The sequence below is a fragment of the Eurosta solidaginis genome, chromosome 1, assembly GCF_040869045.1.
Source record: "Eurosta solidaginis isolate ZX-2024a chromosome 1, ASM4086904v1, whole genome shotgun sequence".
NCBI classification, from domain to species: Eukaryota; Metazoa; Arthropoda; class Insecta; order Diptera; family Tephritidae; genus Eurosta; species Eurosta solidaginis.
In genome coordinates, this window is record NC_090319.1 from 313,187,979 (window position 1) to 313,211,954 (window position 23,976).

The window sequence follows — 23,976 nt, forward strand, 5'->3', positions numbered from 1 at the left end:
AGAGTGGCTAGACCTTGAAGCAGAAATTAACTAAGTCCTAAGTGCCAAGAAAACGGGGTTATTCTACAACATAAATTCTGGTGCCTAGTTGGGCTTTTCGGTTTAGTCGTCGAACAAATGATGATAACATATGGACACATTCAGTCTTTTTTTGGTCTTCATTGACCCGTCAGTTCAACCTAACCCTACCACTTAATCTTAATAATAATTTGAAACTATCTATATAATTTTACTGTGAACCAAAGAATTAATTATTGGCGACTAAAATATTTTTCCAACCTATTTTTTTTGTGGCGAAAATTTGCATCATTATGCTGTTAGTAAATAATCACTATCATTACTCTTGTGTACATGTACACATTAAAACAAGCAGCCACACTTATGTACAAGGCAACGAAGAATATTCCATACACATAACCAGCAGCATGAAGTAGCGAGATTATTTCACATACATATATGTAGCCGGTAGCTAAGAGCAGAAGCTGATACTCACACATATACACGTATATGGCTAGAAGAAAACATAAACTACATATATACATGTATATAGCTAAATAACCAAGTTTGAGATACAACTGTTCTAGAAGGCATGTTTGTGGAAGGTCTAGACCTTAGGAGAAATAGGCGAAAGATGTAAAGATGTATGAAAGCAGCGCAACATGAGGAATCGGTAATCAGTTTGATTTAAACACGCTCTTAGTGAAGTGTAGTTATACTACCCCCAAAGTCGCCTAATTAAAAACCATTTTGCAATACTAAATATTGAAGATATTTACTCGACGATTCAACGATTCGAACATAAGCAGAAGGTGCAGAATTATTACAATTTCCCAAAATTCGGTGCATTATTTTTACCTCATTGCGTTAAGGAAACTTGGTATGGTAGAGGAGTACCCCTCCTTGATTGTTGTGAAGTGTTTATAGAAGTTTCAGTCATACTTAGTATACACAACTGTGAAGTGTTTGGAAAAGGGGCGTGGCACCGTCCACTTCTCATAAAGTCAATTTCATAAACATTATTGGTCATAAACCAAAAACCGTTTAAGTTGCCATCACTAAACTAAAAAAAATTCACAGTTTTCGAATTCATTATAGCCTATCTCAATGAACTCCATAGCGCGGATTGCAAATCTATAGATTCATATTTTACCTACGGCCTTTCAGATATTTTAAAAAAGGCTTTGGTAACATAAGGGTCGTTAAATTTGTTTGACCTTCACTTTACGAGTGCTGACACACTCCTAGTCTTATTTACAGTCACATTAATATTAAGGTTGAAACTAAGCTTGCTAATTATTGCAACCTGAGTCAAAAAACTACACAAAACTACACATACTGGCATTAGGTTTGATAGGCACTTGTCTGAATGACGCTTTCTCAATGTTTTTTTTTCACATTTAGTGTTTTTACTACTCACTCCTCCTTTTTACGAAAATACGGAAAAGTTCTACAACATAATAAAAAAACATCATAAATAACGGAAGTATACGAAACCGGAAAAACAAAAAGAACGACCAAAAACAAACTGCAAAAACAAAAAGAACGACCAGTGAAACGACGTATGCAGCTTATTTATTCTGTGAATGGAAAACGTCTTCACATATCTGATTAGCGAGAAAGATCAAAAAACGACAACCTATACCCTAATCCCAGGTCGAGGAAAACATATTATATTATCCACTGAGCAAAAGTGGTAGTCGTGTCAAGATGGCTTAAAAATATCACAGAAATATTCAAATTTTGGAGACAGTATTCTTAATATGGTTCCACGCTTTCAAATTAAAATTTGATCTGCGCTATGATATCTTAAACCATGTCAATTTCGACGAGCCTGTCAGCTAAAGAAATTTCGCAGTTAAGACTACATATATCTAGCATATTGTTCTATTGCTAGAAACCCGCCATTAAGACAAAACTTTTGGGATTCGTGAAGCCCTCAAGAGGAGGTATGATTAGAGAGAAAATAAAAGAAGGGCATAGAAGATGGCGTATGAGGAAGATATTAAAATTATTAGGCTTTTAAAATAGCATCACGCTTGGTACCATAAAAACCTGGTATTTATATCATCAGTACCACTTACAACAAAGTAAAGAGCAGGACTCCACTAGGTGGATAAGTTTCCAGGTGCTCGTAACTATTCATGCCAATATCGTTAAAAGTAGAAGACTGGCGCGCTAGGTTAGGCAACAACGTGAAGCAATTAAGCGATTATTCCAGAATTTAATACAAGGCCTAAAGCGCTTTCGTATTGCTTGTATGAAAATATTGTAACGAGTTCTGGAGAATTCAGATTATTGTGCACCTTCTGCTAATGTTCTTATCGCTGAACTGTCAAATAAATAACTCGAATATTCAGTATTTCAATATGGTCTTTATTTAGTCCACTTATTACTTATTTTGTTTTTTATTTTATTTTATTTTATTTAAAATCAACAACAGACACAACGCGGTCGACTATTAAAAAGAATATAATTAGATAAGAAATATTTGTAAATTTAAAAGCTTACATTAAGATTAAATACATAGGAACTTTAAGAATTAAATTCAACTTTAAACAAAAAGAGAATTTTTTTTTTTTTTTTTTTTGTTTTTCGTTTTAATTAAATATCAGGTCAGATATGAGATCATTGAATTATGCAAAACAGTAAAAGTGTATTCCATGCTAGTACAATTATACAAATCATTATAGTACGAGCACCAATTACGCAACGGGATTATTTTTAGCAAAATTTGTTCGGCATATTGATAGGTGGAAGGGCACATAGTGTCTAAATGTTCTGCTAGGGGCAGCGAAGTTTAGGTGACTGACAAGGTAAGAAAAGTCTATCTCACCGATGATAAGCTTGTGAAGGTACATTACCCCAAGTAATATTCTTCGGTTTTCCAAAGTTGGCAAACTAATAAGAAGCAGCCTACTTTTGTATGGTGGTAGATGAAGATTAGGATCCCAATTAAGGCCACGGAGTGCGAAAATTAAAAACTATTTCTGCACCGACTCAATTCGCTGTATATAATTTAGATACCGCGGGCACCAGACACACGAGCAGTACTCAAGTATTGGACGTACTAAAGATGTGAGAGGAGCTTAGTGAGATACGGATCATCAAACTCTTGGACCCACCGTTTCACAAATCCAAGTAGCGCTGTTTCTTTATTCATAATTGATGAAATATGCATATTGAAATACAGCTTCGGATCAAAGAGAACTCCCAAAGCACTTACAACAGATATAAGCTCCAAGAGCGTGATATTTAACGTACACGATTTCAAAATTCGCTTCACACGATGAAATGTCATCAGCTTACATATACTTCATATCGCTCATTTACTTCAATAGTGTCATGACTCAAAAAACATGACTTTTGAGTTAATAACATATAAACCTACCCAATAACATGATCTATATTGTATAAAAACTTCCTTGTGATCAGTTAAAAATTTACCACGTGCTATAAAAATTAAAATATGCCTTTATATGCGCAACATATGGCAGTTAAAATCTCTGAATTGCTCTCCTTGAAAATTGTGTTTTTTGAGTTATGACACAATTGAAATAAATGAGCGATATGTACTTCACAACTAATAGCGCGTTTAAATAAAACTGATTAGTCGTAATTCCTCAGCTTGAGCTACTTTTATAATCTCTATTGCCTCGTCCGCATATTTCTACTAAGGTCTAGCCGTTTCACCTTCTAGAACTGTTGTATCTCCTGCTTGGTAATTGAGCTATATGCGTATGTATGAGTGAGTAACAACTTCGGCTTGTGACTACATGTGTGTGTGTGTGAGATATCTCCTCGTTTCATAATACATAAGTATCGCTACTTGCTGTGTTTTGTTGTTGCGATTATTTACTAACAACATAGTGATATCTATATTCGCCACAATATGTAACTATACTATCCTTTTTTATTAAAAACTCACCCCCACAGGAAATCAATAGGTCAACAAAATCCGTGTCACAATAAAGGGTTTTGCAAGTTTCTAAATACTTGTGAATATGGCAAAATTAAGCCAAACTAAATCCCTAACTCCACTCACCAGTCACAAAACAACTTAAACTTTCAAACAAATGTCACCACAAATACCTCAAAGCCATGTGGGAATTAAAATTGCCTTTTCATCGTTCTTTCATTTTCAGCGAGTGCACCTTTAGGACGCACATGCAAACAAACATAAATAATAATATCACTTCCAAAACGATATGAGGGCATCACGCAGGACACACAGTCCAACAACTACATAGAATACAACAGGCATGCTTAACGAACGAAACGATATCATTTCGTTACGATAATCAACGCTAATAAACGAAACGAAGTCACTTCGTTTCGTTTATTAACGTTAAGATCGTCAAATTAACGTTAATTTGACGTTCTTAACGTTAATAAAGGAAACGAAGTGACTTCGTTTCGTTTATTAGCGTTGATTATCGTAACGAAATGATATCGTTTCGTTCGTTAAGCATGCCTGGAATACAATAACAAAAAGTATGCATTCACTTTAATTGGATTAGTGTCGCATGTTGCGCTTTGTGCGCTTTTCAACATAAAAGAAATGAAATGATTTCATGTGGCATGCAACTTTGGCACAACTTGAAAATTTCCCGTAGCGACAGATAAAACGCCCCCAAAAATTCGCTTAAACTTTAAACTTCACAAAACGGTAGACCTTTATGGCAACTGACATACACATACACACTAATACGGCACACAATCAGTTGCTATTACCTGCAGCCATAATGGAAGCGAGGTTGGCAAATTGGACCTCAAAGCCACAGGTTGCTGCTGCCGGCGATACCAAAAACCCAAAATAACAGGGAAACAAACAAATCGAAATGAATGAGCAATTCGGTTTTATTTGTACTTGCAAAAACTTTAATGTTGAACTTTTCTTTCGTAGATAACTTTTAGTATATGTATTACATAAATATGTGCGTATACTTTGGTTTGTGCTTGCGTGTGTGTATTCAAGTTTAGAAATTTCATTTATGTGTGCACTCATATGTGAATTTTTGTTCTAATATATTTAAATCACTTGGGGAGAAAATGATGAAATCTAATTTCCAACAATCTGGCAAGCAAGCACGCACGCACGCATATATGTTTTCATTCGCCGCCGGCACTTGGCATATTTAGCAATATTTTGCAATTTATTTGTTAGTAACAAATTCCCTAACAACCTTTACTTTGAAATGCTAACATTCTTATCATTGAATTGAAAGATACATATATGAATATGAATTTTCTTCAAACATTATAACCAGTTGAGCTAACATACCTGCAGTTAATATATTTCACATACCAAACTTATTTTTTTACAGTCCCTTACCCTCCCCAGCTGCATTAAATTTATCACACCCAGCCAAACATTTTTTCAATATTTTTTTTTTTTTTTTTTTTTGTTATTGATATAAGAGAAAATTTAAAAAACACTGAACAGCGGAAGCATTGAAAATAACGCATTGCTAAAAATCCAATTTTAATAATTAAGCTCTGTTGAACGTGCCTGTTAATATTCCACATTTAAGTGAACAGAGACATCGGCCTTTTCAACAGTGTGAATGCAGGAGATTTCGAGTTCAAAATCCAGCTCAGAAAAAGTTAGCTGATGAAGAAGTGCAGTTCAGAAACATGTCATTGTAACTATAGTGGTGTGTAAGCTTTGTAATTTTTTCTAATACCAAAATCTCATTTCGAAATTAAGAAAAAAAATCGAAGATTTTTAAATAGTTATTAAAAAATAATTTATTTCTTTTTCACTTTCCATTTAATTTCTTTTTCTCCTTCCTTTCCCTCTACAAAATTTTTCCATTAATCTGTCTCTTATCCTCTACCTCTCCTCATCCCTTTCAATGTCATGCCCCGTGCAAAACAATATCAACATTTTTATTTTTATTTTTGTTTGTTATTTAATTTTAAACTTAATCTTGAATTTAATTTTAAGTTTTTAGTTTAAATTTAAGTTTTAGTTTAATTTTAATTATAATCTTTATTTTCATTTTAATCTTATTTTTAATATTACTTTTAATTTTAGTTTTAATTTTAAGTATAATTTCAATTTCGATTTGAAAAAGAATTGTTATAATTTTTTTATTTTAATTTAAGCTTAAATTTTTTTTATTTCCGTTTTGCTTCCAGTTTCCTATAACTTTTGTTTTCCGTTCTTGCCATTGCAAGTTTAGGTTATACAGTAAAATGTGTTGAAAATATTGTATTGAGTCATTATCGAATGACTCTCCCATACTCTTGGATTCCAATCAAAAAACAATTTCACTTTTTTCAAATCTACATCCGGGTATAACGATATTCTCGAAAACGAAATTTTATTCTTGTTAATTTTGTATTATTGGTGTTGCACTTGATTTTTTCTTTATTTATTTGTTTTTGCTCATCGCTCCCCGTTTCATTTTTAAACTTTTTTCTTTACTTCTTTATTTGCTAGCATCACAATGCATCATTGCTGTTAGTACTCATAACTTTCTTTTCTCGATAGCTCAATGTTTTCCGCTCCCATGGCAACCTAACAACTAAACAACTAACAACACTGTGCAATGCAATCTCAACATTCTCACCAATTCAAACGAATTATATACTCAGTGATGCACGAATGCTGGAAATCTAATCTAGAGAACTGATTCTTTTGAAAAACACTCTCTTCCAGGTATTGAATCGCTAGTAGCGATTCGCTACTGATGTTTATCGCTAAAAAAAAAAAAAAGAGTGCAAAAAATTTAACAAAAAATACTGATTTCCTCATCGTAAATATTGGGTACCAAAATTTTCGGTGCTTTTTTGTAAACTTTTTTTATATAATTTTTTGCTGCTGCTGGGCCATAAAAAAATTATTTTTCAGACAAATACCGACTTTCTTAATCGGTTCTGTTTAGTTTGTAGTTTGACTTCCCGATAAACTACACGCTTGAAACGTGGAACATTATCCAGAATCCAATGACGATGCAATAATAAGAAGAAATGCGATAGGTAGCGCATGGATAAATAATACATAAATAAAAAGACAGCGACCCAAGAAAAATCGAAACTAAGGAATCGAAGGCGACATATGAAAAAAAACCCGCCAGGTGGCGCAAAGGCCGATATTTAAAAAAAATCGTATTTGTGGTCCGATTTAGCTTATATTTGGAACACATAGGCTCGACGATAGGGGGGTGGGATGGGGGATTCCCCCCGCCCGCGGTTTCTCTTAGAGGTACTAAGACATTTTTGTTTTAATTCAGGAGAGTCTTTAGTTGTTCCATGTACAAATTTTAAGCCGAATTTCAAAAGCAACGAATATTGATAATGATTTTTTGCCTGGGCCTGAGAAGACAATAAAAACATTAAACAAAAATGTAGCTTTACATGAATCCGAAATCGTAAAGTTTTCGTGGTGACACTGATGAAGGTTCATCTTCAAAAAGTCTTCCAACAATACCACCAACTCTGTATCAAAGTCCAGATTATTTAAACGACTGTCTTGTTATTTTTTCACATGATTGTCATGACGAGGCATTTCCTACCTCGTTGTTAAACAGAATCTTGCCAAATGGAGAGAAATTAGAGCGTGAATGCTTTTTATTGCCTACCATGTCGTCTGTTAAGCACAAATACTTTAAATCGACCTATAATTTGTTCTGCGGATATTCGAAATTCCAGGTATGGAAGAAGCTATACGATAAACTGCCATCCCACAAAAATGCTCAAGATCACATTAATTGTTATATTCAATGGCTATCTTTACAAAATCTAATTCAATATGAAAGGAGCTTACAACGGAGCAAAACGTCACATTCTCGACAAAAACTCGAATGCTGATTACTCGCCTTGTGCAACCCACAGTCCCAATTTATGTGGTGTTGATGCTGGAGAATCTTGTACGGCTGCAATTTCTTTCTTCGGAGTTGTCCAAAAATGTTTTACTATTTTAAGCAGCACTCCACAACGATGGGACATCCTCAAAAAAATCGTACCGAGCTCTCTTATTAGTCTTTCAGCCAAAAGCCAAATTTGACTGCGCAAGCATACGGAGATGTTACCGGCATTCTCAAGTACATCGACAAGTTCGAATGTATCTTTTCTGTCCTCAATTTGGTTCAAAATACTGACTACCATTAATGAAAGAAACGTGGTCCTCCAAGCTGGAGACGCCACCATAGATGTTGAGGTCCGACATCTAGACGCCTTATTAGCTGATTTGAAGTTGATCAGGAACCAACGGGAAACAACTTAAATGAATGCAAAACAATTGAACATTTCGCCAAAGTTTCCGGACATTCGAAAGAGATAACCCAAAAGACGTTCTGAAGATAATTTAAGTGAGAAGATTACGGATGATTCGGAGTCTGATTTTAAAAACACATACATTCCTAGTGATCGTTGATTCGGTAATCACTGGCATCAATGAACGATTTGCAGCTATGAGAAATTTGAGCGAGACGTTTTCCTTTTTGTTGCAATTTGAAGACATGGATGAAACGACGGTTCGTGCGAGCGCAGCAAAATTTGTCAAAAAATATAAGACGGACATTTCTCAAAGCTTAGAATGCGAAACAATTCACTTGGAACACATTTACGAAGCAAATTTGGATAAAGGTCTGTCACCATTGAAATTGCTATATTCCATCTACAGAATCTGTATACAATTTTCCCCAACATTTGTATTGCTTTACGTATCTTTTGCTCTACACCTGTCACTTTGGCTAGTGCAGAACGTTCTTTTAGCGTCCTTGCAAGAATCAAAAACTTTCATAAATCGTGTTCATCTAAAGAGCTAGTTTTAGGACTTGCCACGTTTTGTGTTGAATCCGTTTTGGCAAGCAGTTAAATTTTGATATTATTATAAGAAAAATTCCAGCGAAAAAAGCAAGAAAACCACCCTTTGATATCCGAACCTTCTATATTGAATAATTAGAATTTATAATCATTAAATTTATCAGAAATGTTTTAAAATGTTACCAAATAACTAGAAAAGATTATTTGGAACAATATGTGGCTGTTAAGAGAGAATTTTATTTCTAAGTTACAACAAAACAGTATAAATAGTATATATTCTGTGTTAATTTTATTGTCAGCTCTTAGCCCAAAAATCATTTAGTTGTTGTGGCAAACATTTTTTTTATGTAATCCATGAATAGTGATTTATGAATGAGGCGTCATTAATTCAAATTAATCAAATGTATTAGTGGATTTTTTATAGGGGGCCCGTAAATTGCTTAGTGCCGGGCCCGGATTTTCTCTCTACGGCCCTGGGAACACATATTACTTATGTGAGGCGTAGCATAACTTGATAAAGGTTCAGTTGGTCTTATTTATGACTATCAACAGAAATTTGACGCATCCAACATTTTTATTGATGTCTACATCCGAGACTATCTAACGGCATTAACTACTTATGCGTGATTAGTTCGAACCGAAGATCAAATAAGAAAGTTATTAGGGGAAAAAATTTATTTATTTTTGCTGAGTGCGTAAATTCTTAACTTTTTTTAATTAGCGAGACAAGCTCATATTGCTTTATATAATTTTTTTCGTTATTGCTATTAGAGAAAACCCAATATCATTGATCAATTTCCATTGAACGAGCCTAAATATATTCCTCATAATTTTTATACTCAGCGGAGCAGAGCTCACAGAGTATATTAATTTTGTTCACATAACGGTACCCCGTAACGGCATAAACTAATCGAGATAGATATAGCCATATCATATATCGAAATGATCTGGGCGAAAAAAGAAATTCATTTAGCCATGTCCGTCCGTCCGTCTGTCCATAAACACGAGAACTTGAGTAAATTTTGAGGCATCTTAATGAAATTTGGTATGTAAGTTCCTGGGCACTCATCTTAGATCGTTATTTAAAATGAACGAAATCGTACTATAACCACGCCTACTTTTTCGATATCGAAAAATTTCGACAAACCCAAAAAGTTCGATAATTCTTTACCAAAGACGGATAAAATAATGCACCTTGGTAGATTATTTGACCTTATGACGCACAAGAGAAAATTGGTAAAATTTTGGACAATGCGCGTGAAACCGCCCACTTTTAAAAAAAGGTAATTTAAAAGTTTTGTAAGTTGTAATTTAGCATCTGGGTATGTAATGTTCGGTTACGCCCGAACTTAGCCTTCCTTACTTGTTAATTCATGGGATCTTCATAAGTATATCATTCGAACCCGCCAAAATACTTTTACTTTTTATACGCGTATCGCGTTAGTAAGAATTACTCGGTACTCGAAGGAACCTCTTAAATAAATATCCGAAAACACACATCATTATATGACTACAATCGCTTGTTGCATCCATTCTCACAGCTGCATGAATTTCCCACTCAGGGGATCCAATCAAAAACTGAAACTATAAAAGCGAACAAAATAATAATGCTAACAAATAAGCAATAGAGGATATATAATACCAACAACACATGTAATAGTAAAAGTACAAATTTAGTGAGTATGCGCAATTTGAACTTTCGTTGCTACGATGCCAAGATATTTATAAAAGAAAACTTTAAAAGTTTTGTACAAAAGCTAAAACACATAATTGAAGTGTGTAAACAAAATGTAATGCGATATCATTTTGTTTTATTTTGATCTGTTGAAAAGAACAATGGGGTGGCGAAGCACTTTCTAATAAAATTTCTTTCTCATGGTCAATTGTTCTTTGACGCCTCGAATATTTATTCAGAAAACTTCAACATCTACACAGAATGGGGCGGGAAATGTGACAATAGCCTCGATGCTAAATACATCTTTTCTAGGCTTTTTCCGGGAGTGTATTATTGATCATTGCAACTGACAGTCTGCTTAAGTTGTGGAGAAAACATATCACCTTATTGCTAGCTAGCGAAGAAGAAGACGAACCCGACATCCCAGTCGCCAATGAAGGTAAACACGTACCGGCAACCGACTATGACGAAGTGAGAATGGAAATGTCGCTGCTAAGAAATTACAAGGCCCAGGAAATGACGGACTATGCTCACAGGTGCTCAAACAAGTTGGCGAAGAGTTGGCAAAGGGCATGTACTAATTCCTACGAGAATATAGTAAAGTGAGCGCTGCCTTCAGGTTAGAAACTAAGGGCATCAGTACACAAGGAAGGCGATCCCGCAAACCGCGCCAATTACCCCGGAATCGGCCTGCTTAAGATCACGTTTAAAGTTATGGCTAGCGTACTGTGTAAAAGACTGAAACCCATAGTCAACAAACTGATTGAATCTTATCAGTGCGGCTATGGTAAATTAAATTTCGACCAGATTTGAACGATGCGCCGGATTTTGGAGAAAACTCACAAAACGAGAATCAACACTCACCATCAAACTCAAAGCAGTCTTTGCCAGCGCGAAAAGAAGTCTGTTGTTTTAGCTATGCCGTAATCTATGCCCCCTGCAAAGTTAATAAAGCTATGCCAAATTACTTTGAGCAACATCACCAGATCCGTAAGGATTTAGGAGGACCTCCAGGAGCCACTTGAAGTAAAACGAGACTTAAGATAAGACGATCTCTTTTTAAGCTAATGATGGATCAGCTAATTCTAGTAGCAGAATTTAACCGCAATGGTACAATCTATTATAAGAGAGTTCAGTTACTGACATGTGCTGATGATATTGATATGATTGGCCTCAACAAACACTTCGCGAGTTTTGTTGTCTCTGAATTTGGTAAAGATGCGAAAAATGTGGGCTTAGCGGTAAATTATGACAATACGAAGTATTTGCTGTCATTCAAGAAAGAATCGGAGGGTTCACGCCTTTGCAACCACGTCATTGTTGACGAATATAAATTCCAGACTGTAAAGCACTTCCCATAAATTATGGTGATATGTTGTTGGCCATTAGGTTTCAGTTAATATAATATTGTGGCGAATATTAGCATGGCTATGCTGTTAGTAAATAATCACAACAACAAATACAGTAAGCAGCCAAACTTATGTACATGCACACACATAACCAGCAGCTCAAAGTGAAGAGATATCTCACACGCACACACATGTAGTCATCAGCCGAAGTTGTTACTCACACATACACACGCATATAGCTCAATTACCAAGCAGTAGATACAACTGTTCTAGAAGACGAAACGTCTAGAGCTTAGTAGAAATACGCGGAAGAGACAACAGAGAGTATAAAAGCAGCGCAAGCTGAGGAATGACTAACCAGTTTGATTTAAATACACTGTTAGTTACGAAGTGAAGTATAATTGTGAAGTACTCCCAAAGTAATCTAAATAAAGGCCAGTTTGCAATACTGAAGAGCGGAGTTATTTATTCGACAGGTTAGCCATTCGAACGTTAGCAGAACGTGCATAATAAGCATGTTTTCCCTATTCGTTAAAATATATGGGTAAAATTCTTAGGTGTATTACGGGTTGAAATAATGAGGGCTATCAAGGCTAAGCATAACGGGAGCCCTGCGAACAACCCCGACGACTGCATTGCATGCCATTCTGCACATTCTACCTGTAGACCTGGTGTAGAAGAACAAAGCGTTAACAACTGCAACGAGCCTCAATGCCTCGGGTTTGTTTTGAGCGCAGACCCAACAGCCGTAGTAGTAAAGCTTTATCAAGTATTAAAAGCGACAGGCTACCTTGTGCCCACCTGCACTTCGATGGGTCCCTTATAGCTACAATAAAAGGTTGACGCAAGGACACTCAAATGGCAGACGAGGATATATACGTGAAAACCGACGGTTTTAAAGTAGTGTAAGGAGTAGAGTCTAGGGTATAATGCCCAGATACGGATAGAAACAAATCCTACAATCTGCCAGATTACTGTAATGTTTTTTTGGATGGAAGTAGTAGCCATGACAAAATCAGTAGAAACACTAAAGCAGTATAAACACCGTGTCAAAATTTTTCATTGACCGCCAAGCAGTAATTAGGGCCATAATCTCCCATATAAAAACAACTATAAGTGTATGTAGGGTGTCAGAAATCCCTGGAAATATTTAAAATGGGGAGAAATATAAATCTTTATTGGGTCCCTGGGCAAAAGTGAAAAGATGGAAGTGAAAAGCGTATAAGCTAGCTGGGCTCATCTTTCGAAGCTCATACAATAGACGTTCCAAACAGATTGGGCAAAATAAAAAAGGCGGGATTTGCACATGATTGACCAAGCAGAAAAAGCGTTGAACCAAATACGTGGCTGCAAAAATTTGAAGATCATGTGCAGGTCTTACAACCTTACATTAATAAAGTTACTCTTATCATTAAAAAGAACTGACTGTGGGCTCATGATGAGTATTTTGACTAGATACTGCCTTCTGGTATATCATGCTTCTAATCCTGCCTTGTCAGTGATCTTGGATGAAGAAAGTTCGGGTTCAAGGAGGAAACGTTTTGTAATCGTGAATGAAGAAAGTGCGCATTCGAGGAGGACTGGTGTTGTACTCGTGTCCTACGCTTGAAAGGCTAAGACTGCAGCTTTAAGGAATGGCACAGCTATCAGATATGAAAGAAGCAGGGACATAGGTCCTAAACAGATACTAGTATTTGCCAAGCGGACGGAGATATTTTATAACATAGGTCCTCGTTTTCGATAGAGTTTTTCAGCATGGCCGTTCATCAAACTTATGGTAGTATTATGGACTGATTGGCGGCCGTCGTGGTGTGATGGTAGCGTGCTCCGCCATCCACGCCGAAGATCCTGGGTTCATGCCCCGGGAAAAGCAACATCAAAATTTTAGAAACAAGTTTTTTCAATTAGAAGAAAAATTTTCTAAGCGGGGTCGCACCTCGGCAGTATTTGGCAAGCACTCGGAGTGTATTTCTGTCATGGTGAAAACTCATCTGCTTTGCAGATGCCGTTCGGAGTCGGCATAAAACAAGTAGGTCCTGTCCCGCCAATTTTTAGGAAAAATTAAAAGAGGCACGACGCAAGGTTGAAGAAGATATTTTTATTTATGGACCCATTCAGCCTAAACGTGGCCCTGATGGACCAGCTGTTTCATCTTTATCTAAAAAAAATTACTAGTAAAATAGCAAAGAAATTTGACAAATAAATACAGAACGATTTAGGATAGTTCTCATATCGGCCAAGATATTGTTTACAGAGCTGGAGTCAAACCGCCTAAAAGAATTTATTAAAAGCACGGTCTTTATTTTACTTTACAGTTGGCTGCTTTTTTTCTCCTCAAAATCCACACAAATTTAATCTTTACTAACTATTTTAATTAAAAAGAAAAACTCAACAAAGAATTTCAACTGCAATTTTTTAGTGAAAATTTTGTTGCTTCCGACAGTTTAATTTCGTTCATTGTCTTGTTTCATTTACGCCGTCTTCGATTATCCACCCAATGCTTGTGTTTATTAACTTGTAATCTTTTGGCCATTCTTTAATTTTGTACATTGTCTTTTATATACTTCCCAATGTTGTTATACTACTTGTTATTCACTTTTTCTCATTTTCTTACTTCTTATCTTTGCAGTGACATTGTCATCCGGTTCGAGTATACGTAATTTCTTCGAGACTTATTTCTCTTCAGCCGCCGCATCAACCACTTCCTCAGCAGCACCAGCAACAACTCGACTACCAGCAAACAACGCAGTGTATCCATTGAAATTGACAATATTGACAGCTGCTCTATGGCGCACCCAACTACTGTACGAAGTTGTGGCGTCTATAGTTGTTGCTATTTACAATAGTTTAAGGTTGAAGCAAGCAGCCAACGCTAACAGATAGTTCAATCGCTTTAAATTGGACGCATTCATGTTGGGTGCAGGCGACGTTGAGTGAACCTAAGGATGCGCTGGAGGCTGGAGGTGGCGGTTACGAAGAGTATGTTGGCATGTGAACGTTTGGATTCAGTACGGTTGGACGGTTGGCTTTCGTGCTGTATGCACGCAGGCAAGTGAAGCTTTGAATGTGGCAACAATACCTCGTACAGCAGTGCCGGAAAACAAAGAAACAAAAAAAATAAAAATTAAGAAAAAAGTTTGCATAATTATAGGCGCTGCAACAAAAGCTTTTAATTGTAAAGGGAAAAAAGTGGCGAATATTGAAAAGCAGCGTGAAGAGTAGATGAAGCTTGTGAAAGGAAACGGAAGAAGTGTAAAAGAAAATTCGATATTTTAAGAAAATTTCTTTAAGTGATAAAACACGCTAGCACACAAATATATAAACATACACATACATACGCACACACATACACACGCATAAACATTTATTACATGTTAATTACGCTAATTAGGAAGGTCTTAAAAACGGTGCTGATGTTGATTAAAAAATTAAAAATAAACAAAGACACGGAGCGCCAAGTAAATAACGGAGACTAAATATATTTTATTTGAGATTGTGTAATAAAATTGTATTTTGCATGTTTGTAATTGAATATTGTTAATGTTTTACAATCACAAAGCTAAGTTGTTATGTGTAAGTAAATAATAAATAAATACTTAAGCAAATGCATTTAACAAATTAATTAAGAAAATAAACTTCATAATAACGATAAAATATATATGAAGAAGAAGAAATAACGATTAGTTAACTGATTGAATGCAAGCAACTAAGGCGTTATTCTTTTGGAGAATGCATTCATCGAATATGAAGTAATTGAAATGGTTAATAAATAAATTTGTAAATATTTAATGTCTTTGCATTCTGAATATATAAACAACATTCACACACATTAAAGCAACACATATACCCGCATACATATACATACAGCAAAACAAAATTTATAAAATACTACACTGTGCAACAATATTTTTGGGGGTCGGCTCAATCAAAATAAAAACCTTTCACATATGCAGACTGAAATTGTCCATATTTTTTACATTCGTTTTTCTTCTTGATGGAATATTGTGATTATTGCCTTGATCGCCTGCTTACTGTCATTTTATGTAATTATTGGCGCAACTTCAGCTTAAGCACGCTTCCTATAAGATTTCTTCTGCTTTCTTCATGGTAACGATTTTCACTTGAAAGATACTGCAGCTATCTGGCACCGTGTAGGATATACTTACTTATTTCCAGATCGACACAGTAAACAGCAAACCCGACCCCTTCCCTTAATTTTGAACCATCGGTATACCCGTGTACAATATTTTATGCCATTTTCGCAGCTTTGTGCCAACCCTTCTGCTCCACAGTGAACCGAATATCTCTTTCTTAGCCCAGAAAGGGGACCACGTATTCCGTTCGACCTATATTTATCGGGTTTTCGGCGTTGGCGGTTAATCCGACTGCAGATGCCCAGGCGTGTAAATTCTGAAGCGTCTGATCCATCAGAGAACGCATTGTTTTCAGCAAAAATAATGTCAAACTAACAGGCCTATATTCTTTCGAGTGCAGATGACTGGTTCTTTCCGCTTTCAGTATGAAAACTACTTGATTCATTCCCTAAGAAAACGGGACTTGATAAAATTTTTTCGCCAAATAATTTTTCAATATTTCCATTTGATATTTTTTAAATTATTTTTTGAAAGCTTGAGAATAAGGCCGAAACTATGTACATATATTTTCGTGATAATATGAAAAAAGCTTGCCTGATCTGTATCTTACAAAGCAGATAACTCTCGGCAATCTTTTGGAAGTAATATTATTTCTCTTACAAAAAAGCCAATTTTATTTGTAATCTGAATAGCCGACCAAAATTGCATTTATTTATTTAAATTTTATAAGGTATACGGGCCGAATTTAACCCATTTTAAAAAGATCATTTTTGCAGCTAAAATTTGCAGTTAAACTTTTTTATTATTTTACAAATTCAAGGTTCACTGAGTAGTGCATTTGAAAGTGGTAATCTGTCTATGTTATTACAAAATGTTAATCTCGTATGCTAGTTCTGCATAAGATGCAGCCAAATCAATTAATACTGATATGCCTTAAAATAAAATATTTTCGCGATTTATCACCAAAGAGAATAAGGCCGAGCTCCGCTTCAAACTTGCTTCGTGCTCCTCTTAGTATTCACTACAAATTTCCTGTGCGGGATCTATACAGTTAAGGCTCCGAACGGCAGCTGCAAGACAGATGAATTTTTACAAAGAAGCTTTCAGTAACAGAAATACACCCGGAGTGTTTGCCAAACCACTGCCGAGATTGCTAAAGGGAGAGGGGAGGGGGTGGGGATCTTTCTTTTGCTTAGAGTTCAAAGTTGAAGTAGATAGCACATTTCGTTTTTGTTTTATGCGTATTTTCTGCAAATAAATTTTTTAGTGACGTAGTTAAAACGTGTGACGTATATTATAAGCGACGTGTTGGGATTCAATACAGAGAAATGAAAGAGAGTGAATGAGTCGGGTAGTCACTGCAGACTTGGATATTTTAGGCTTGGATATTTGAGTATGATACTGAGATGCGCAAACTGATTCAACAATGGGCTGAAAAGGATGGGAAGTGGCCAACGAAAGCGAGGATATCAAAGTCACATCTGAAAGCAATGTTGATTGTTTTTTTTTTTTTTATCCAGGGCATCATTCATTGTGAATACGCTTCTGGTGGCCAGATAGTGAATGGAAAGTTCTATGTTGGAGTTTTGGAGACATTTCACCTGCCCATTCCTAAAGAGAGGTTTTGGCAAAAACAGGCATCCCAACAATGCCTCACCCACCCTATAACTTCGATATTGCTGCCTGAAATTCATCATAGTGATGTATAAGAAGTACAAGACGCTGAAAGACTTAAAAAATTGTAATAGTGTAAAAAACGTTGGAGTTGTTGTATAGATTTAGCGGGATACTTTTGTGTAGGTCGATAGTAAAATTTTTCCTAAACCTTCTTTCCTTATTTTTTACTGACAAATTCCCCGAACTACATAGCCACAACTCGTTTAATACTTTCTCAACTGCCAGTGCGTAAACGCCCTATCTCAGAATGTTTTCTAAAATCAGAAATCGGTTGAAAAATTATTTGTCTCAGAAGTTTTTTCATAAATTTCCTGTCTTACGTCACCATCATCCGTATTTCATCAGTCATTTCGTATCAGCTAATATTCCGATATTTAACCAAATACTTAAATTAGCAGTTTTTCAAAAGTTTTCAGAGAGGGGCGGTTTGGAAATTGCAGCCAAAGAACTTAATATTCCACTCAGCATTAGTTATATAAATTAGCAAGAAATCTAAGGTAAATTTGTCCCTGAACAAATCTGCATATATTATGTTCTTAGAAAATTTTGGTTTCGGAATTTCAACATAGCGTGACGGATGGTACATTTTACCTAGACTTTGACTCAAACTTTTAGTAAATACTCGTTATCTTGTCTTTTGAGAAGTTTTTAAATTGATCATTTAAAGAGCAATATTTCCTTGATACGAAGCTAGTGAAATATAAAACCAAGGTGTGAAATTTATACGAAAAACTAACAGTGGCGGGTGGACAATATTTCTCCATGCTTTCAGACAACTCATAAAATTTTTTCAAAACTGGTTCGACCATATGTTTTATTAAAAAACTAAGATCCTCTTTTGACTTGAACTACCTTGCATATTTTTCAAAGAAGGGGTATAAGATCATTTAGGCATGTGATGGGCATTGAAACATCATAACATGTGACACATTTTCAACTGGATGCTTTCATGTAAAAATTTCGTTTAACTTTGATAAAACTTAATAAAATGTAATTCCCATAGGATTGGTTTATCTGCACCTTTGCCTCACGGATTAAAAGGCAACCACTTATTTTTAATACTTTTTTCAAAGTGTGTTTTTCTTTGTATTGGCCCATTAAACTTTGGAAGAAGTTTACGCAAAAAAAACCTATAAAAATGCAGTGCAGTGCGATGTGATATCGATTTACCTCATATCGTGAAAATTTTTTTTAGAAGAGCACAATGACGAGTGGCAAATACAAAATCTTCAGTAGATAATTTCTCAGACTTTTAAATAACAAGCTCCGTCCGATTTAGACAATGAAAATAAGAAAACTTACGACAAGGCAAAATTTTGCTGTGGATCTTTAGTTTACCATAAAAAGTATAAAACTTAAGGCCCCCATCCATCTCATTTGAGCTTAAAAAGTTACGAGCCGGACCCGTGCGCATCTTGCGCAACCAATCTCTTATCAAATATCAAATATCAACAGAAATCAGCTGTTCTATCAATCAACTAAAACTTACAGCTTGCGCTGGCATCTGGTAGCAACTGCCGGTAATGCAGTGCAAATATTCACAATAGTGCCATAGCACAAAGAGATTTCTTTGTGTGCTCAAAATCGTTTATTTTTAACAAGTTATTTAATAAAATATAGCTAAACAAAAACACTACGACCAAAATTGCCCAAAACTCGCTAATAGCCGAATCTCCACATTTACACCCAAAACTTTATTTATAAATTTCAGGTTTTTTTTTTCGAAAAATTCAGATAAGAACAAAAAATTTCACTTAAGCATATTTTATCTACGAAAAAGGTATTTCAACTTATTTTTGAAACGAATAGTCAAGCATGGATATTTGAGGAAGTTAAAATATTTTGAAGTTTCAAGTCTGCAGACAATGACACCGAAATTGTTGCACAGTGTAATATGGTGCTAACTAGCAAAATATATATTTTTTTATTACACTGACGATTTATTAGAATTTTTGAATTGCTTAAGTTGCTATTTTTTCAAATTTAAATATTCGATTTCATAAACAAAAAGCGTGCTTCTGCTATAAAAATTGTGACAAATTAGCATAAACAATTAAAATATATTTTATGGAAACTTAATATTACTTTTAACTGCACATTTAGAAAAAGCTAAAAAAGTAATTTTGTCAAATATCTAAATCTATTTTACTAGCATTTAGTACTGAAAAATAATTCTGTACGTATAAATTTACGCATATTTTTGCAAGACATTTTTTAGTTCGAAGTTAGAAAATGTAGTATACCAAAAAATTTATATTCCATTAATATAACTATATATGTATGTATATCTTATTTTTTGATAACTTAAGCTTTTATTTATATTGTAAAGCTTTTATTATGATTCTCGTTTTTAAAAAACTGTAAAATTTAAATAAACCTTTTAAGTTTTTGAATACACAATAAAGAGTTTATATGTCTAAATCAAAGAGTAAATTTGTATATTATTTTTTAAAAAAGATGTTGAATATTAATTTAAGGGGGATAGCTGCCATTTCATTGGGTATCACAGTGGTTAGTTGAAAGCACTGGCAGGGCAAAAAATATGTAGCAGTATCGTCTCTTAATTTTAATTTCAATTTCAATTTATTAATAATAATTAGTTACATTAGCGCATTAAGACTAAGTCTTTTATCACGCAAAACAAACAGAAATCTTACATTAAAGTAACGGATTTTTTAACACAATGTATGTAAAATAAAATATAAAGAAAAGTAAAATTAAAACAAAATAAAACCAAACAGAATAAAAATAAAAATTTCAAAAATATATATAAAAAATATATTAAAAATGCAGAATAAATTATAGCTAGATAGAAAATTATAACCACCTCATTACGCAATTTCGTTAGTGAAAAAAACAAAAATAAGTTTTTTAAAATTATTTTCCCGCAACGAATATCTTATAGATTGAGGTATGGAGTTCCAGAGTCTAACATCATTTATAAAGAAAAGCCTAGAAGAGCTTAAGTAGTTGAACTTCGGCAGAATTAAGTTAGTTGAGCGTCTGCTTATGGAAAACCTTAGCTTGTCATAGAGATATTCCGGTTTTTTAATGCTAAACTTCTGCACTGGTTGGCAGCTTCTTCTTCTTCATTTTGACAATCCCCGAAGTTTTAAGGGTGTGTCATCAATAATGATGGTCCTGGGCTGGATAAATTTCGCCTACGTAATGGTAGTAAGCAACATTAAAGTATCAGCCCTACCATCTCGGGAACGATGCAATGTATTCACTTTGAACATCCCTCTTGCCAACCTTTAGTGTCTTGTGGAGCTTGGTATCGCCAGAGCTAGCTAAATATGTATATGATACATTTATATTCGTATTGTGGCGAATATTAGCATCACTATGCTGTTAGTAAATAATCACAACAACAAAAACAGTAAGCATACAAACTTACATAGAAGGCGACGAAAAATATCTGACATACACATAAGTAGTCATCAGCTAAGAGCAGAAGTTGATACTCACACATACACACGCATATGGCTCGTAATAAAGCATAAACTACAAAAACAATATGTTTATAGCTGGTAACCAAGCATGCAATACAACTGTTCTCGAACACATTTTCACTAATTGACTAGACCTTAGGAGAAATGGGAGAACGAAAAACCACGAGTATAAAAGCAGCGCAAGCTGAGGAATTAGATCAACTTGATTAAATCACGCTTTTGTGAAGTACGTGATTTTGAAGTATAATTGTACTACCCCCAAAGTAGTCTGAATAAAGACCATTTTGTAATACTAAATATTGGAGTTATTTATTCGACAGTTCAGTGATTCTAACGTTAGCAGAAAGCGCAAAATAATCAGAATTCCCAAAATTCGTTACAGTATCATGACTCGCCTCGGGCAGCTAAGGTTGAAAATTTCAAACTGTTATTTCTGTTATAATAAAAGCACCTCAGAAAAACCTGCCTCCGAACTTTAAATTTCTTAGTCCGGAAGAAATTATTAAATCCGTACTTTTATTTTTTAAAGGCGGACGAACATGTAACTATGCGACGGCTATTCCCAATGGGACGAAATTTGTTTGATGCATAATCCTTCTTATTTCCACAGAAAGCGGTGTAACAAATTTCAAGGCAATATCTCAATTGAGTTGGTTATAGTTTTCCTATAACAAATTTCTGATATAAGTAAAAGCAATTTTTTTTTAATTCGATTTATTTATTTTCGGACGTAAAAAATAAGAGCCCGGGTTTTATGGGTATCACTGGGATTCTATAAAGTTTGACCTTGGATAAATTTTTGACCCCTATTTTTTCGACTCAAAAAAAGGAAATAACTATTAAAATAAGTAACTGGCTTTCTGCGCTTAAAGCTAAAATAATCTGTGTACAAAATACCTGATAAAGAAGCTCTTGGAGTGTTCGGGAAAAATTTTTCAGAAAAGTCCAAACAATTTATGTTTTCGAACTAGAGCTCGCCCGGGAGTAAAACCAGCACAGAGGTAACAGAACAAACTTATGAGACGTGGATAACAAATCGATAACAAGGCCATAAAGCATTGGCAACATTTCGATTAGAAATCCATAATACTTCGAAATCAAATCTATAATTTTGGATGACTTTTCGAGAATTTTTGACAACAAGTCGATAACTTTCCCACAACATATCGATAAATTTGCAATATTTTATCGATAATTTTTTGGAAAAAAAATCGATAATAAATAGTTAAGTTCACAATAAAATATCAGCAACTTTTTTCCCACAAATTGATATATTTTTGATAGCGGATCAATAAGTTTTCGATAACAAATCGATATTTTTTCGATAGTGAAACGATAATTTTTTGGTAACTTGTCGATAGCTAATAAATAACTTTACGATACTGATATTTCTTCGCTAAATAATCGGTAACATATGTTAAAAACATTTTAGAAAATTTATAATGATAAAAACTTGATAACTCTTCAATAACTTGTCGATAGAAATCCAAAAACACCTCGTTAACACCTCGATAACAAATTCTTCATACGCCCGACCTTCATTTTCTATCTGATTTTGCTCACACCACATTGTTCCCGAATGAAGCTATAGTTTAGTAACCAGGCTTACGCTTAAATTCTGTATTCCCCCGTAACATGAACAAATAAGAAATCTTCATACTAGTACTTGGAATTTTCACCACCTTTTCGCATAAGGAAAGTTGCTTCGGTTTGAGGCAACATTCTCCTAAATATATACTCGGAATTTTGACTTCTGCTATAGAAAAAACCATTAGTCCAGCCGATTTAGACAATTAAAAAAACAAAAATTACGACAAAGTCAAATTTTTGTGAGGACCTTTAGTTTGACATAAAAAGTTAAAAATTTTAAAGTCCCCATCCTTCTCATTTGAGCTTAAACAGTTATTCCAGCTCAAAAGTCAAAATTTCAATTTTTTTTTGTAAATCAGACCAAAGATGTAGATCTCGAAATTCTCTACAAAAATTGGATACATTGGGATTTTTAATTTTTTTTTATATTTTATGGTAAACTAAAGGTCCTTACCAAAATTTGGCTTCGTCGTAATTTTTGTTTTTATAATTTAAATACAAGAAAATGTAGATTTGTTTGAGAATTCAGTGCCAATAAACGGCGCTTGTTTGCAAGCTAGTGGAAATAAAACTCTAGGTAAGTTAGCGAATTGCATATAAATCACCAACAAAAAGGAAGCAAGTTAGTTGAGTTAGGCTTTCGTTATAATCATTACCTAAGTTCGGCAATAAACATTCCGCCTCTATATTTTTGTTCCTCATAAAAATTTCTCCAGTGGTGGCGTCAGAATTTCATTATCGAAGTTCAACAAGATTATGTTGTTGTTCAAATAGATATTTTTCTTGTCTTTTGATCCATTTATATAAAAGTACATAAAAAATGTTTACCTTTTTTTATTTTATTCTAGGACATAGGTTAAGAACATATGCATCACTTCGATGCAGGTGAAACACGGAACCCTATATTTATTTCCATATATGAAGTACAATCTCATCGTCGCCAAAGATCGCTGTTTTGAACCGATTCGTCCAGACAACAAAGTGACGTTCTCACGGCAGTCGGTGTTTCCCCGGTCGTGGGCTGTCATTTTCGTGTAGTTGCACTTGATTTTTGCCGCCAATAAATTGTCATCCTCTGTTTCTTGAGTTTGCCTTAAACAGACAGACTTAGGGCGGTAGTACTCTTGGCAGTGTGTCTCGTGTTAAAAAGTTGCATCGATCGGGGAGTTCAGGGCTAGCGTGACTTCGTGACGCATGCATATGTTGCACAGTACTACTTACGCGTGTTTACCCATCTCTGATATCCAGACTGACGACCACTTCCCCGTCGTATTCAGAAACCTGCCACTTGAGTGCAATGGCTTTACTTGAAGGACCCCATATATTCGTTCTTTATATCGACCGCAAAGTCAATACCTTAGAAGGCC

At 34.8% G+C, this 23,976-nt stretch overlaps 1 protein-coding gene across 4 annotated transcripts in view; it reads left to right on the forward strand.

The window, feature by feature from the left end:
- The window catches only part of beat-IIb (beaten path IIb), a 456,801-nt gene extending 441,091 nt beyond the window's left edge, over positions 1-15,710 (forward strand). For all 4 annotated transcript variants that reach the window (XM_067772209.1, XM_067772183.1, XM_067772202.1 and 1 more), the window contains exon 7: positions 14,426-15,710. In XM_067772209.1, coding sequence (XP_067628310.1) covers positions 14,426-14,679 — 254 coding nt within the window. In that variant the 3' untranslated portion in view covers positions 14,680-15,710. The remainder of the gene's footprint in view (positions 1-14,425) is intronic.
- The last annotated feature ends 8,266 nt before the right edge of the window (positions 15,711-23,976 follow it).